The 16,675-nt window shown below is 39.0% G+C and overlaps 1 protein-coding gene and 1 long non-coding RNA gene across 6 annotated transcripts in view; one reads left to right on the top strand and one right to left on the bottom strand.

Moving 5' to 3' along the window:
• The window catches only part of POC1B (POC1 centriolar protein B), a 107,589-nt gene extending 94,006 nt beyond the window's left edge, over positions 1-13,583 (top strand). For all 5 annotated transcript variants that reach the window (XM_027107161.1, XM_027107160.1, XM_027107159.1 and 2 more), the window contains 2 exons: positions 8,558-8,776; positions 12,110-13,583. In XM_027107161.1, the coding sequence (XP_026962962.1) occupies positions 8,558-8,776; positions 12,110-12,214 (324 nt within the window). In that variant the 3' untranslated portion in view covers positions 12,215-13,583. The remainder of the gene's footprint in view (positions 1-8,557; positions 8,777-12,109) is intronic.
• Positions 8,783-12,103, bottom strand: LOC113620817 (uncharacterized). Its single transcript, XR_003432930.1, has 3 exons — positions 11,793-12,103; positions 10,021-11,041; positions 8,783-9,512 (listed from the first exon to the last, which is right to left on the bottom strand). It is a non-coding gene; the product is annotated as an uncharacterized LOC113620817 (long non-coding RNA).
• Positions 13,584-16,675: the final 3,092 nt, after the last annotated feature.

Below are 16,675 nucleotides of genomic sequence, written 5' to 3'. Positions count from 1 at the left end.
TTTTTATTATTTTCAACAGATGATGAATTAGTAAGATTATGACAGAGGGAAATTTGAAAGTTTTCATCTTCCTAAAAATGGTTGGGAAGATCATGGAGAACAGTGGCTTTGATCCCAAGGTTACAATACCCAGAGTGCTTTGGCATCTCTTAGATCTATGATTGGTTATGTTTCATACACCTTTCCTACCTGTGTGAGCTTGGGCGAGTTATTTAGTCTCTCTGTATCTCTGTTTCCTAGTTTGAAAAATGAGAATAGTAGAACAGAACATACCTGATCGGGTTATTGTGAAGATTAAACCAGTTAACATGTGTAAAGCGCTTGAAACAATGCAAGTACACAGTAAGCTCTGTACTTGCTGATTGTCACCATCATCATCACCACCACCACCATCATCATTAGAAGTACACTTGCCATGTTTGAGGTACCTTCTGTCTGGAACTCTTATATGCCAGTGACAACCAGGAATGAAAAACTGATAAAAATTTTAAAAAATTCTGTGATTTCTGTGATGCATATATTTGGATTCTTTGTTTTTAAAATAGCTTTAATGAGGTAATTCACATACTAGAAAACTTGTCATTTTAAAGAGTACAATTTAATGATTTTTAGAATATTCACAAAGTTGTGCAACCATCAGTGCTGTCTAATTTTAGAATATTTAATCACTCCAAAAATAATTTTAGAGTATTTTCATCACCCACATACCCATTACGGACCTCTGCCCATTCTTTCCTCCTCCCTGCCCCTGGCAACCACTAATCTCAGTCTGTCTTCCTGTATTTGTCTATTCTGACTATTTCATACATATGGAATCACATAATATGTGGCCTTTGTGTATGGCTTCTTTAACTCAGCCTACTGTTTCCAAGGTTCATCGTGTTGTAGGATGTATCAGTACTTCATTCTTTTTTTGTGGGTAACTGATATCCATTGTAAGGATAATACCACATTTTGTTTTTCCATTAATTATCACAACATTCTGATGTATATAGGTTGTTTCCATTTTATTGGCTATTCTAAATAATGCTGCTGTGTATTCATGTACAAGTTTTAGGTGGATATATGTAAAGGATGTCATTTCTCTTGGGCATATACCAAGGAGTGGAATCACTGGGTCATAGTAATTCAATGTTTAATGTTTTGAGGAATTTTTCCAAACTGTTTTCCAAAGTGACTGCATCATTTTACAATCCCACCAGCAATGTATGAGGATTCAAGTTTCTCTACATCTTCAACACTTGTTACATTCTTTCTTTTTTATTTTAGTCATCCTAGTGGGTATGAATTGGTATCTCATTGTGGGTTTGATTTGCATTTCCCTGATAACTAATGATACTGAGCGCCTTTTTATGTGCTTATTGGCCATTTGTGTATCATCTTCTTTAGAGAAATGTCTATTCAAATCCTTTGATCATTTTTAATTGGGTTTTTTTTGTTTTTGGTTTTTTTTTTGAGGTACACGGGCCTCTCACTGTTGTGGCCTCTCCCGTTGCGGAGCACAGGCTCCGGACGCGCAGGCTCGGCGGCCATGGCTCACGGGCCTAGCCAGTCCGTGGCATGTGGGATCTTCCCGGACCAGGGCACGAACCCGTGTCCCCTGCATCGGCAGGTGGACTCTCAACCACTGCGCCACCAGGGAAGCCCCTGGGTTGTCTTTTTATTGTTGAGTTGTAAGAATCCTTTATATGTTCTCATACAAGTCTCTTATCAAATACATGATTTGCAAATATTTTCCCCAATTCTGCGAGATTTGTTCCCACTTTGTTACCTACTTTAAAAAAATATTTATTTATTTGGCTGCGCCGGGTCTTAGTTGAGACATGCAAGATCTTCTTTGCTGCGTGCAGGGTCTTCATTGTGGCATGCAAACTCTTAGTTACGGCACGTGGTATATAGCCGCCTGACCAGGGATCGAACCCGGGCCCCCTGCATTGGGAGCATGGAGTCTTAGTCACCGGACCACTGGGAAGTCCCTCTTGTTGTCTTTTGAAGCACAGAAGTTTTTATGTTTTGATAAAGTCCAATTTGTTATTTATTTTGTCATTTGTTAGTTTGGTATTGTATCTAAGAAGCTTCAGTCTAATCCAAGGTGAGGAAAATTTACTCCTATGTTGTCTTCTAAGATTTGTATTGTTTTAGCTCCTGTAGTTAACTTTATGATCCATTTTGAGTTAATTCTGTACATGGTGTGAGGTAGGGGCCCAAATCCATTCTTTTGAATTTAAAAATATAGTTTTTCCAGCACAGTTTCTTGAAAAAGACTATTATTTTCCATTAAATTATCTTGGCAACCTTGTCAAAAATCAATTGACCGTATATGGAAAGGTCTATCTATTCCATTGATCTATATGTCTGTCCTTATACCAGTCCCATGCTGTCTTGATTACTGTAGTTTTGTAGTGAATTTTGAAACTGGGAAATGTGAGTCTTGAACTGTGTCCTTCAATATTCTTTTGGCTATTCTGGGTTCCTTGCATTTCTATATGCCTTTTAAGACCAGCATGTCAATTTCTTTTAAACAGGCAGCTGGGATTTTGATGGGGATTGTATTGAACCTGTATATATCAATTTGGGGAATATTGCCATCTTAACAATATTAAGTCTTACGTTCCATGAACATGGGGTATGGAATGTCTTTTCATTTATTTAGGTCTTTAATTTCTTTCATTGATGGTTTATTTGTAGTTTTTGGTATATAAGCCTTGCACTGTTTTTGTTAAATTTATTCCTAAACGTTTTATTCTTTTTGATGCTCATGAAGACTGAGTTGTTTTCTTAATTTTATTTTTAGATTTTTATTGCTATATGTTCGGAGGGCTTATTTGTTTTATTGTGGTAAAATATACAATTGTAAAATTGACCATTTTAACCATTTTTAAGTGTACAGTTCCCTGGCGTTAAGTATTCACGATGTTATGTACCCATCACCACTATTTTGAGATCTTTGTCATCATTTCAAACAGAAACTCTGTCCTCATTAAGCAATGGGTACATAAGCTCCATGTTTCTTCTCCCCTCCAGCTCGTGGTAACCTATACTCTCTCTGAATTTGCCTATTCCAGGTACCTCATACTAATGGAATCATATGGTATTTTCTTTTGTGTCTTGTTTGTTTTCACTTAGTATGTTTTCAAGGTTCATCCATGTTGTAGCATGTAGTAGAATTCTATTTATTTTTATGGTTAAATAATATTCAATTGTATGTGTGTACCACATTTTGTTTATACATTTATTTGTTGATTGGTACTGGGTTGTTTTTATCTTTTGACTATTGTGACTAATGCCACTATGAATATTGGTGTACAAGTATCTGTTCAAGTCCTTGCTTTCAGTTCTTGTGGATATATACTCAGGAGTGGAATTGCTAGATTGTATGCTAATTCTGTGTTGTAACCTTTCGAGGAATAGCCAAACTGTTTTCCACATCAGGTGACCATTTTATATTCCCACAGCAATGCATGAGGGTTCCAATTTCTCCACCAACGCTTATTATTTTCATTTTTTAAAGTAATAGTTTTTTATTTTATATTGGGGTATAATTGATTTACAATGTTGTGTTAGTTTCAGGTGTACAGCAAAGTGATTCAGCTATACATATATATACACACACACACACACACACACACATATATATATATATATCTCCCCATTCTTTTTCAGATTCTTTTCCCATATACGTTTTTACAGAATATTGAGTAGAATTCCCTGTGCTATAAGTAGGTCCTTGTTGATTATCTATTTTATATATAGTAGTGTGTAGATGTTAATCCAAAACTCCTAATTTATCCCTCCCCCTGACCTGTCCCCTTTGGTAACCATAAGTTTGTCTTCAAAGTCTGTGAGTCTGTTTCTCTTTTGTAATTAAGTTCATTTGTATCATCCTTTCAGATTCCACATATAAGTGATATCATATATTTACCCTTCTCTGTCTGACTTACTTCACTTAGTATGATAATCTTTAGGTACATCCATGTTGCTGCAAATAGCATTATTTCATTCTTTTTTATGTCTGAGTAATATCTCATTGTATATATATGTACCACATCTTCTGTACCACATCTTCTTTACCCATTCATCTGTCAATGGGCATTTAGGTTGCTTCCGTGTCCTGGCTATCGTAAATAGTGCTGCAATGAACATTGGGGTGCATGACTCTTTCTGAGTTATGGTTTTCTCAGGGTATATGCCCAGGAGTGGGATTGCTGGGTCATATGGCAGTTTTGTTTTTAGTTGTTTTGTTTGTTTGTTTGTTTGTTTTGCGGTAAGCGGGCCGCTCACTGTTGTGGCCTCTCCCGTTGCGGAGCACAGGCTCCAGACGTGCAGGTTCAGCGGCCATGGCTCATGGGCCCAGCCGCTCTGCATGTGGGATCTTCCTGGACCGGGGCACGAACCCATGTCCCCTGCATTGGCAGGCAGACTCTCAACCACTGCACCACCAGGGAAGCCCTGTTTTTAGTTTTTTAAGGAACCTCTATACTGTTCAGTTTTTTAGAATAGTTTCAGAAAGACAGGTATTAACTCTTCTCTAAATGTTTGATAGAATTCACCTGTGAAGCCATCTGATTCTGGACTCTTCTTTGTTGGAAGATTTTTAATCACAGTTTCAATTTCAGTACTTGTGATTGGTCTGTTTATATTTTCTATTTCTTTCTGGTTCAGTCTTAGAATATTATACCCAAGGATTTTTCCATTTCTTCTAGGTTGCCCACTTTATTGGTATAGAGTTGCTTGTAGTAGTCTCTTATGATCCTTTGTATTTCTGTGGTGTCTGTTGTAACTTCTTTTTCATTTCGAATTTTATTGATTTGAGGTCTCCTTTTTTTTCCTTATGAGTCTGGCTGAAGGTTTATCAATTTTATTTATCTTTTCAAAGAACCAGCTTTTAGTTTCATTGATCTTTTCTGTTGTTTTCTTTGTCTCTATTGTTTTATTTCTCCTCTGATCTTTATTTCTTTCCTTGTACTAACTTTGGGTTTTGTCTGTTGTTCTTTCTCTGGTTGCTTTAGGTGTAAGATTAGGTTTATTTGAGATTTTTCTTGTTTCCTGAGGTAAGACTGTATCACTGTAAATTTCTCTGCTTTTGCTGCATCCCACAGGTTTTGGAACATCGTGCTTTCGTTTTCATTTGTCTTTAGGTATTTATTGATTTCCTCAGTGATCCATTGGTTGTTTAGTAGCATATTGTTTAGCCTCCACGTGTTTGTGTTTTTTAGTTTTTTTCCTTGTAGTTGATTTCTAATCTCATAGCCTTGTGGTCAAAAAAGATCCTTGATATGACTTCCATTTTCTTAAATATACCAAGGTTTGCTTTGTGGCCCAGCATGTAATCTATCCTGGAGAATGTTCCATGTGCACTTGAGAAGAATGTCTATTCTGCTGCTTTTGAATGGAATGCACTATAAATATCAATTAAGTCTATCTGGTCTAACATGTCATTTAAGGCCTGTGTTTCCCTATTGATCTGTCTGGATCTGTCCATTGATGTAAGTGGGGTGTTAAAGACCCACCCCACCCCCATTATTGTGTTACTGTCAGTTTCTCTTTTTATGGCTGTTAGTGTTTGCCTTATATATTGAGATGCTCCTATGTTGGGTGCATATATATTTCAATTGTTATACCTTCTTCTCAGATTGATCCCTTGATCATCATGTACTGCCCTTGTCTCTTGTAACAGTCTTTATTTTAAAGTCTGTTTCTTCTGATATGAGTATTGCTACTCCAGCTTTCTTTTGATTTCCATTTGCATGGAATACCTTTTTCCATTTGCTCACTTTCAGTCTGTATATGTCCCTAGATCTGAAGTGGGTCTCTTGTAGACAGCATATATACGGGTCTTGTTTTTGTATCTGTTCAGCCAGTCTGTGTCTTTTGGTTTGAACCTTAAATTCCTTTATGTTTAAGGTAATTATATGTATTTATTGCCACTTTGTTAATTGTTTTGGATTTGGTTTTCTAGGTCTTTTTTCTTCACTTCCTCTTCTCTTCTTGTGATTTGATGACTAACTTTAGTGTTGTGTTGGGATTGCTTTTTCTTTTGTGTGTGTGTGTGTATCTATTGTAGATTTGCAGTTTGCAGTTACCGTGAGGTTTTGATATAGGTGTGAGGTTTTGATATAGGGGTGTGTGTGTGTGTGTATGTGTGTATGTATATATATATATATATATATATATATATATCACACACAAGATTGTTTCAAGTTGCTGGTCTCTTAATTTCAAATGCATTTCCAATATATCCTGCATTTGTATTCTCGTGATTGCTGGTTTTGATATCATATTTGTATGTGGATGACTTCTTACCTTTACGTTTGCCTTTATCAGTGAGCTTTCCCATTTGTAATTTTCTTGTTTCTAGTTGTGGCCTTTTCTTTTCTGCCTAGAGAAGTTCCTTTAGCATGTGTCATAAAGCTGGTTTGGTGGTGCTGAATTCTCTTAGCTTTTGCTTGTCTGTAAAGCTTTTGACTTCTCCCTCGAATCTGAACCAGAGCCTTGCTGGGTAGAGTATTCTTGGTTGTAGGTTTTTCCCTTTCATCACTTTAAATATATCATGCCACTCCCTTCTGGCCTGCAGAGTTTCTGCTGAAAAGTCAGCTGATAACCTTATGGGGATTCCCTTGTATGTTACATGTTGCTTTTCCCTTGTTGCTTTTAGCATTTTCTCCTTGCCTTGAATTTTTGTCAGTTTGATTAATGTGTGTCTTGTTGTGTTCCTCCTTGGGTTTATCCTGTACGGGACTCTCTGTGTTTCCTGGACTTGGGTGACTGTTTCCTTTCCCATGTTAGGTAAGTTTTTGGCTATTATCTCTTCAAATATTTTCTCAGGCCCTTTCTCTCTCTTCTCCTTCTGGGACCCGTATAATGTGAATGTTGCTGTGTTTAATGTTGTTCCAGAGGTCTCTGAGAGTGTCCTTATTCCTATTCATTCTTTTTTCTTTAATATGTTCCATGACAGTGATCTCCAGCAATATCTTCCAGCTCACTTGTTCTTCTGCCTCATTTATTCTGCTAATTGATTCCTTCTAGAGTATTTTTCATTTCAGTTATTGTATTGTTCACCTCTTTGATTTTTACATCTTCTGTAGCTCTTTTTGAAACATTTCTTGTGCCTTCATTCTTTTTGTGAGATCTTGGATCGTCTTTACTATCATTACTCTTTTTTTTCAGGAAGATTGTCTATCTCCACTTCACTTAGTCATTCTTCTGGGGTTTTATCTTGTTCCTTTGTCTGGAACATATTGCCCTGCCATTTCGTTTTATCTAACTCCTGTGTTTGTAGTCTCCGTTTCTGAGGCTGCAGGTTTGTAGTTCCTCTACCTTCTGGTGTCTGCACCCTGGTGGGTGAGGTTGGTCCAGGGGGCTGTGCAGGTTTCCTGGTGGGAGGGACTGGTGCCTGCCCACTGATGGGTGGAGCTGGGTCTTTTCCCACTGGTGGGCAAGGCCATGTCAAGGTGTGTGTTTAGAGATGGCTGTGGGCTCAGGATGACTTTAGGCAGCCTGTCTGCTGATGGGTGGTGGTGTGTTCCCGCCTTGTTGGTTGTTTGGCCTGTGGCATCCTAGCACTGGAGCCTGCAGGTTGTTGGGTGGGGCCAGGTCTCAGTGCCAAAATGGTGACCTCCAGTAGAGCTCACGCAGATGAATATTCCCTGGGGCCTCCACCACCGTCATCCTTGTCCCCACAGTGAGCCACAGTCAACCCCCGCCTCCCCAGGAGTCCCTCCAAGACCCACAGGTAGGTCTGGCCCAGGCTCCTGTGGAGTCACTGCTTTGCCCTGTATCTCAGTGCACATGAAACCTTGTGTGGGCCCTCCAGGAGTGGAGTCTCTGTTTCCCCCAGTCCTGTGGAGCTCCTGCACTCTAGCCCTGCTGGCCTTCAAAGCCAAATGTTCTGGGGGGCTCCTCTTCCTCCTGATGCCAGTCCCCCTGGCTGGGGGAGGGCCTGAGATGGGGCTCAGAACTCTGCCTCCTGTGGGAAAACCTCTGTGATATAATTATTTTCCAGTTTGTGGGTCACCCACCTGGTGGTATGGGATTTGATTATACTGTGAATGCACCCTTCCTACTGTCTTGTGTGGCTTCTTCTTTGTCTTTGGCTGTAGAGTATCTTTTTGGTAGGTTCTCATCTTTTTTTCGATTGTTGTTCAGCAGTTAGCTGTGATTTTGGTGTTTTCATGAGGGGAGGTAAGCTCAAGTCCTTCCACTCTGCCATCTTGTCTCCTCCCCCTAGAAATCAAATAATACTCACCTTAATGGATGTGACTTTTTAAAAATCAAGAATTAGCATGTAACCACTTTTTTAATGGTAGAACACCTGATCTTTCAGACAGATACATACAATTTTATTGAAAAAAAAAATCAAGGAAAATCGTGAATTTCATCCATCCTTTTTTAGCCTTTTTTTCCTTCTTATAATTGTAATTTCCATAATTTGCTGTAGTTGAAGATGAACAATTAAATGAAAGCTGGGCTTTTAAAAGAGGAATGTTGAAAACTTTAATATATATCATTTTAAAGTTTGGAAAGTATAACTCTTCCTATCTTTTCTATGGTGTCAAAGACAACGGAAACCACTGTTCATACTCTACCAGACAAGGGTGAAGAGATCTGCGGATATTTCTTGAACCCTTCTTTAATGTCATCAGAATGTTCACCTACAACCTTGAAAAAGAAAACAGAAGAAATGAGTGACCTCCCTTCTGAGAATCAGCGAAGCATACCACTCGCTGTGACCGACGCGCTAGAGCATATCATGGAACAGCTCAATGTTTTGACACAGGTGGGTTGGCGCACTTTTCACTTGGTCGTAAGAAGTTTTTCTTTCTTAGCAAGGCAAGCTCAAAGGTGGTAGTTAATATAGCAGCGCCTGCTGTGCTGAGCCACTCTAAACCTTATGGAGGCAAAGTCAGAGCCCATGCACACATATACACGTATGCATGTTTGCACACACACACTGTACTCTATCTAGCACCTGAGGCCCACAAGCGAATAGAGGAGACCATGTACTTCACGCTACAAATGTATTATTTGATTCTGGACAGTAATGTTTTGCCGTAAGAATTTCTGATGCCATGTATTCAGATTTGGACATTATCAAAGAAATATTTAGGGCAATAAGAAAAATGTATTGGGATTAATCATTTCGGTTAGAATGAAATTTTGGCATTGCTTTAGTTTTTCACTCTGAAGAAGTTCTCTCTGTCCAATGTTTAACTTCCCTCATTCCAAAGCTCCTTACGTTGATGCTCTTGTTCTTCTGGAGGTGAGGTTTCCACATTCCCCTTTTAGAATATTACCCAGTCCTTTGATGCCAATATACTTTTGCAAGAAGGGATCTTAATATATCAAAGGTCTTCCAACTCTTGGTCAGGAAATACAGATGTCATTTAATGGAAGCGGTGTATTAAGATGGATACATCAGAGGTTGCCCTTCCAGCTCTGCTCAGTGTTTCCTTTGAAGAATTCTTATTGTTCCTCTTTGATAAACAGAATGAGGATCCAGAGCAGACACTGTCCTAAATTATACAGAAAGAGGCTATAATGTGAACTAGAGAAGACGTCAGTTACTTTTGCAGAATAAATATTTCAAGTTGAAATTGCTCACGCATAGAAATCATCTAATTCTTATTCTCAACCCTGGCTGTACATTCTAATCGCCAGGGCAGTTAAAATCATTCAGACGTCCAGTTCTCATCTCCAGAGAATTCAAGGCCCTGGCATCGGACTTTTAAGGTTCCATTTTGGGTTAAGAGCCAGTAATTAAAAATTTTACCCTTTAGATAACATCTCAGGGCCTTGGAGTTAAAGGATGTGGATGTGGGTCATGACAAATTGTGAGAACGACCTTGGAGTCGTAAGATCTGTTCAATGAAAATAATAGGAAAATCATCAATTTTTGCTTTGCAGTATTGTGCTAGAGGTGACTGTGTTTATCGGACTTTCCTTTAAAAGGCAGTTTTTCTCTCAGCTTCATGCCAGCTTTAGTTTTGGTTGGCCTGTTTCCCAGGGCCCTGGCTTCCTCACCTGCACTGTCACATTGGGTGGCAAGTCCTCTTTAGGGTCTTTCCATCTTCTACTCTGTCAGCTTCGTGACTCATTTTGCCTTCTTTTTTCCTGATTTAAGGTTAAAATGGATCCCTTTAAACTTTATTGAAAGTCTGTAATTTTTTACTTTTAATTTTTAAGGACTGACTTTCCTTCAAATATGAAAAGTTAAAAGCAGGCACAGCACACTTGCAAAATGGGAACAGTGTGAATCTGTGGGCAAATAACAAGTAAAATAAACATATTCAGATTCACTTTAATTACAGATGACTGAACATCTCCTAACCCAGTGGCAGTGCTTATAATTCAGTACAGATTGTAGTATCACTTTCTCATTATAACTTTTAAGATGGTTGGTAGGTGAGTGGAGTTAACCAGGGTTAAAGGTGTTGATGATACACATATCAAAAGCTTTTGCATCTTACATTGTGATAAGTATCAGGCAAAATGCTTGGCACATAGTAGGCACTCAAGAAATAGTAGAAAGTATTATCAGCATTGCCGTTAATTTCAATGAATCATGAGCTATAGTATGGAATATGAGAGCAAAATAGTTTTTTTTTTTTAAACTGATTGATTGCCTTCAGAGGCTGGTAGGGAATCAATTGTAACCAAGCATTTATTATGCTGCTTTTCCTATATGAACTGTACTAGCAGGTAACCAAATAATATATGAGAGAAGTGTCTTGTATAAATTATCCCAACTAATACATTTTTTAAATGATGGAATTAAAATATCACTGGCAATCTCTAAGAATCGATAGATCTAGACATTAAGTAGCTACTGACAACACAGAAAAAGAAGCAAATGTTATTATTGTGCCCTCAAAAGAAAGAATAGTCTTACCGAGGGATCTAACCTGAGTCTTACCAAGCCTTTGAATCCAGCTTCCAATTTACATAAAATACAGAGGGTAGAAGAACAGATTAAACTGTACCCAGAGTACGCAGTCCCTAAAATCCAGACTGGTAGAGGCACTGCAGGTCAAATGGCCTGAACCTGTCCAAAGACAAATTATAAAGAAAATAAATGGAGAGAGTAGGGATCTGTAGATTAAAAGACTTTAAATGACATAAAATCTTGAAAATGGGTAAGATATAGTTATAGTGTCTAGGGATGTACACTTGAAAGATAAAACCATAAAGACCTGCAGAAAAGTGATTATTATAATGGTCAGAATAGGGGCTGTTATGGGGGAAGGTGCACGCGAGGCGCTCTGGGGTGGCTGGCAGAGTTCTAGTTCTTGACCTGGGTGTTGGTCATAAGGGTGCTTTTCTCCTGAGAGTTCATTAAGTGCCACACGTTTTTTGTGCAACTTCCTGAATCTATTTTATCGTATAGTTTTTTTAAAAAGATAGAAGACTGAAGATGAAGTGGTTTATCACAATTAGATTTACAAGTAGTCGCACGCGTGTGTGTAGTTATATACTCACGAGCTGAAGGAGTTAGACTATCTAAGATTCACGAAGTCCTGTGTGGCAGGCACCAGCTTAAGCATTTTACATGCGGTATTTCATTTAGTCAGTCTTCCTAACAACCCTATGAGTTGCTGTCATCTTCTGGGTGCAGAAAGGGGTAGCAGTCACTATATTTTCAAAGTAAGCTAGGTATCCAGCCGTCTAGGGTAATATAGGTATGGTCCGTCATGGATTGATTGTGACAGAAGGACCAGTGATGCCATTTAAGTAGCGGTGGGGTTATGTGGCATTCCATCCCCACCTCCCACATTCCATGTCACCTGTGACACTACCTAACATGCCTCCTGTGGCCTCTTCTCTGGCAGCAATGCTTTAGAAGATCAGACTTCAGAATTGCCTACAGAGGCTTGATCATTTACTCCATCTTCCTCAAATGGTTCCTTTTTTTTTCTTTTCCTCAAACTGCTTGACAGTGCTTTGCCTTGTGTTAGGGCACAGAAGCGGGGCAAGTTCTGGGGTTCATTTCTGAGCCAACCTCCTGGCAAAAGGGTGGCATTCCAGTTCTGAAAAAGATCAATGCTGAGATTATCATCATCATCCTCACCACCAGGTCACCAGGCATTGATTATTTTGTCCCCCTTTTTTGCAGACTGTTTCAATCCTGGAGCAGCGACTGACTTTGACAGAGGATAAGCTGAAAGACTGCCTTGAAAATCAGCAAAGGCTTTTCAATGCTATCCAACAGAAAAGTTGAATAGAAAGATATGAGCAGAGGCACGAGAAATGAACACATGTACACGTACTCAGGAAGGTAGTACAAGATGCTTTATGCAACACAACCATGTGCTAATTATCATGGCATTTCTTAAAAGGGTGAACAAAAGGCAGAAAAGGCATAATTAAGGACTAATTTAAACACACAAATCAATGCCGAGGACTAATTCAAATTATTACCATTTATGATTGCAGTAATAAAGTGATACACGTTCAAGTGGCTCTGTATTTTCCCCCATATTATTTTAAATGTCAGTTTTCATTAATAGTCCAAATCCTGCCAGTAAAGTAGTCAAATCTCTGTATTTCACTGTTATTCCAAATTGACCACGTTCAGGCAATTCCTTAAACACCTGGTGTACTTCTTTAGTGTAAACAGTACCCTTGGGGTGAAATAATTCACTTACCTCTAAAACAGCATTTTGTATGCAGAACCTCTAAAACAGCATTTTGTATGCAGAGAATGAATTAATGATCTGATTTGTATTTCTTTCTGTTAAAAAAAAAAATTCTTTACCTATGCCTTGAAAAGATGATCTCATACAACTCCCAAACCGCAGAATTTCCACAGCAAGAATACACTTATTTTAATTAGCAACAGCACATACAGGACATACGGCAGGGGGTTTCGATTTAACTTATGGTATACATTGTTTATTCTTTGACCAACCTAAAAGAAGAGTTAGAAATATGTAAAGTGTACAAATCTGCTTCCGTAGATGAATGCACTGAATGATTTTGGTTGTATCCAAACCTGTGATCTCAGTTTACAAAGATTAAGTTAGTGCAGAATCCTCAAAACCCAGAACGATGCAACAGCAATATTTAAAAATATTCACACATGTATGTTCACATTCTTCAGAAATGTTTAGGGTGATTTTTTAGCTGAATAAAGAACATTTGCATCGTCTTCCTATTTTCTTTTTAATGAATTGTGATTTGAAACAAAATGAAAATGAGCCAGGCATTCTAAGAGATCTTGGTTTTAAATTAAGAATTTTATCTTAAACAAAATAAGAGATTAAATTGAAAAAAACTGAATTTAGTTTGCATTTCTGTTAACCTATATCTAGAACAGAAGGTAGGAGAAGGCAGTCCACATTTATGATGCCTGTAGGCATATCATGGGGAAAATACTGTCTATGCTTTGGAAAAGAAAAAAGTCCTATTTATCTAGGAGTCTATATTTAGAAATTTCTCAAAGCAATTTTGATTGTATTTATGAGGTGATTTTGTTTTATCATCTCGTGTGTTTTAAGTGACTTTTTAGATAATACTAAGTGTGAACTTCTAGACAGATTCAAGAGTTTATAAGACTAAGTGGCACTGTATTTTTATAACCTCATTGAGAAGACTAAGAAATGAAATGTCATACCAATTTTTATCTACTTTTTTAATGCTTCAAACAATAAAGACATTTTACCTTTAAAAAAGTTGTTTCTTTTTAAATGATTAAAATCTAGAAATGCTAAACTTCTTATCTAGCTCACTCAACTTTAACCTTCATAACAATCTCCTGGAGAAGTTGTCAAAACAGTTCCGGCCCTTTGCCCCGGGTTTATGATTCACTAGGTCTGGTCTGGTGAGGCCCAATAATCTGCATCTCTAACAAGCTCACAGGAGATTTAATGCTCTTGGCCTCAGGCCCACACTTTAGAAACCACTGTCCAGCTATAGCCACTTCCTGCAACATGGTATTGCCACACCTTTTACAGTCATAGAACTTTATAAGTGATATAAAAACAGTGATGATGTAAGTTTAAAAGCCTTGACACTTTTTCAGGAGGGTTATTTTATAAGCCCCCCAACACCTCTTTTATGCTTTTGAGGCTTCTTTTCGTCAGATGCCAGCCTCTCAATCTGTCCTAGCTGCATGTTCACTGCATGATCAACATCTCCACTTGGACAACATGGCAGGCAGCCTCTGAATATGTCCACAGCCAAACTCTGCTGCGCCTCACCCCCACCCACAGCCAGCTCCTCCCCTCGTCTTCCCATCTCCATAAATGGCAACTCTCCTTCAAGGCGCTCAGGCTGAAGACCTCAGAGTTATCCTTAAATCCTTGGTCTCACTCTCCACTCCCATTCCTTCAGCAAATCTCATGAGAACATATGAAACACCTGATCATTTCTCACACCTCCATCAGCCACCAAAACCCAGGCCACCATCATCTCTTACCTGGATGTCTGCAGTGCCTCTTAACTGTCTCCCACTGTCACCCTTGCACAGCAGGCCACAGTGGTTCTTGAAAAGCCTGAGTTCATACCATACGACCCAGCAATCCCACTACTGGGCATATACCCTGAGAAAACCGTAATTCAAAAAGAGTCACATACCACAATTTTCACTGCAGCTCTATTTACAATAGCCAGGACATGGAAGCAACCTAAGTGTCCATCGACAGATGAATGGATACAGAAGATGTGGCACATACATACAATGGAATATTACTCAGCCATAAAAAGAAACGAAATTGAGTTATTTGTAGTGAGGTGGGTGGACCTAAAGTCTGTCATACAGAGTGAAGTAAGTCAGAAAGAGAAAAACAAATACCATATGCTAACACATATATACGGAATCTAAAAAAAATAAAAATAAAAATGGTTCTGAAGAACCCAGAGGCAGGACAGTAATAAAGACACAGATGTAGAGAATGGACTTGAGGACATGGGGAGGGGGAAGGGTAAGCTGTGACAAAGTGAGAGAGTGGCATGGACATATATACACTACCAAACATAAAATAGATAGCTAGTGGGAAGCAGCCGCATAGCACAGGGAGATCAGCTCGGTGCTTTGTGACCACCTAGAGGGGTGGGATAGGGAGGGTGGGAGGGAGGGAGACGCAAGAGGGAGGAGATACGGGGATATATGTATATGTATAGCTGACTCACCTTGTTATAAAGCAGAAACTAACACACCATTGTAAAGCAACTATACTCTAATAAAGGTGTTAAAAAAAAAGAAAAGCCCGAGTTCAAACATGTGGCTCTTCAGCTCCAAACCCTTCAGGACTTACCATCTTAGAGTAAAAGCCCAAGACTTGACAGTAGTGATGTGCTCCTAACCTCTTCACCTTAGACCTCCCCTCCCCCTTGGGGGTCACCCTTACTCACTGCCCTCTGGCAGCAGTGGCCTCTCTGCTTCCCTTTGTAGAAGCAAAATGGTTCCCACCTAAGGGCATCTGTACTTGAGGGCATTTGCACTTGCCATTTCCTCTGCCTGGAGCTCTGTCCCCAGGTATCCCTCGTAACATTCCAGCCCTGCTCACATTCTGCCTCTTCAGAGGTGCTCTTCCTAACCAGCCTATATGGAATAGTAACCCTCCATTCACTCCCTCTGGTATATAGCTCTGGTACAACACAGGTTGCAACACAGTTACAGTCCTGCCTCTTCCACTGTGAACCGACCTTCTCAAAAACCAAGCACTGTCACCTTTATATTCCCCATCTATCACAGTACCTCGTTCATAGGCTGAGCTCAACAGATAGGTGTCCAAAAAAAATGCTCAACCTAAAAGTTGAGCATTATGTTTTATCCAGTGGGCTTACTGAGCACTTAAGCCCAAGATACAGCTTCTCAGATAGCTCTGAGGGATTATTTACAAAGCGGTTAAGACAGGAGCCAGGATATAAAGGAGTTTTGCAAACAAAACAATACAAACAAAACAAAACAAACAAGAACAGGTAGTCAGAACATCAAAAGATTACTGCTAGAGAAAAACCAGACATCTCAAGTTAATGAATTTTAGCACTTTTCCATGTATGGGAAGATGCAAGAGTCGGGGCTTATTGAAATTATTCCTTTGATATGCACCTTAACTATCTAGGGCCAGTATCCTGTTTTTCTCCATCCTGAATTCCCCTCAGGGTGCACAGTTGGTGGCTGCAGTGGCTGCAGCATCCTTTGTTTACTGAAATGCTGGTAACATTCTATGTCCACAACGTTTCCTCTTGGTCATAAATTCAACCACCGTTTGGGAGGCATTTAATGACCAATTTTGTCCCACAGTGCTAGGAAGGCTCATCCCTAGATCAGGCGAAGATTGTGTGATAGGCTATTCAATCCGCTCATTTTTTGGATTAGGGCTATTGATCTTCTAAAATTCTCTGGATCAGCTGTCTTACTAGACTATTATGATCCAGGTAATGTTTTCCTTTGTTGCTTCTTCCCGTATCTAGAGTTGCATGCACTATTACAATTATTCTATGTAGAGTTATATATGATCAACTACCTCAAGACTTTTAGCCATCATTAATTTTGTCAGAGGCCTGGTTATACATTGGGTAGTGCAAGAGATAACAATCCTATAAAATAGACAGAATAAGTAATATAGCTAGTAACATTAATAAGGTCATAGTACAGCAGAGAGAGACACAAGGTATAAATAATTTGAAAACAACAAGAGAGCAAATTAAAACAATGATTAGCATAACTAGTTAT

This window comes from Aethalodelphis obliquidens, unplaced genomic scaffold (assembly GCF_003676395.1).
Source record: "Aethalodelphis obliquidens isolate GAN/ISIS:26980383/991018 unplaced genomic scaffold, ASM367639v1 scaffold8, whole genome shotgun sequence".
NCBI lineage: Eukaryota > Metazoa > Chordata > Mammalia > Artiodactyla > Delphinidae > Aethalodelphis > Aethalodelphis obliquidens.
This window is presented reverse-complemented; position numbering and strand designations above follow the sequence as displayed.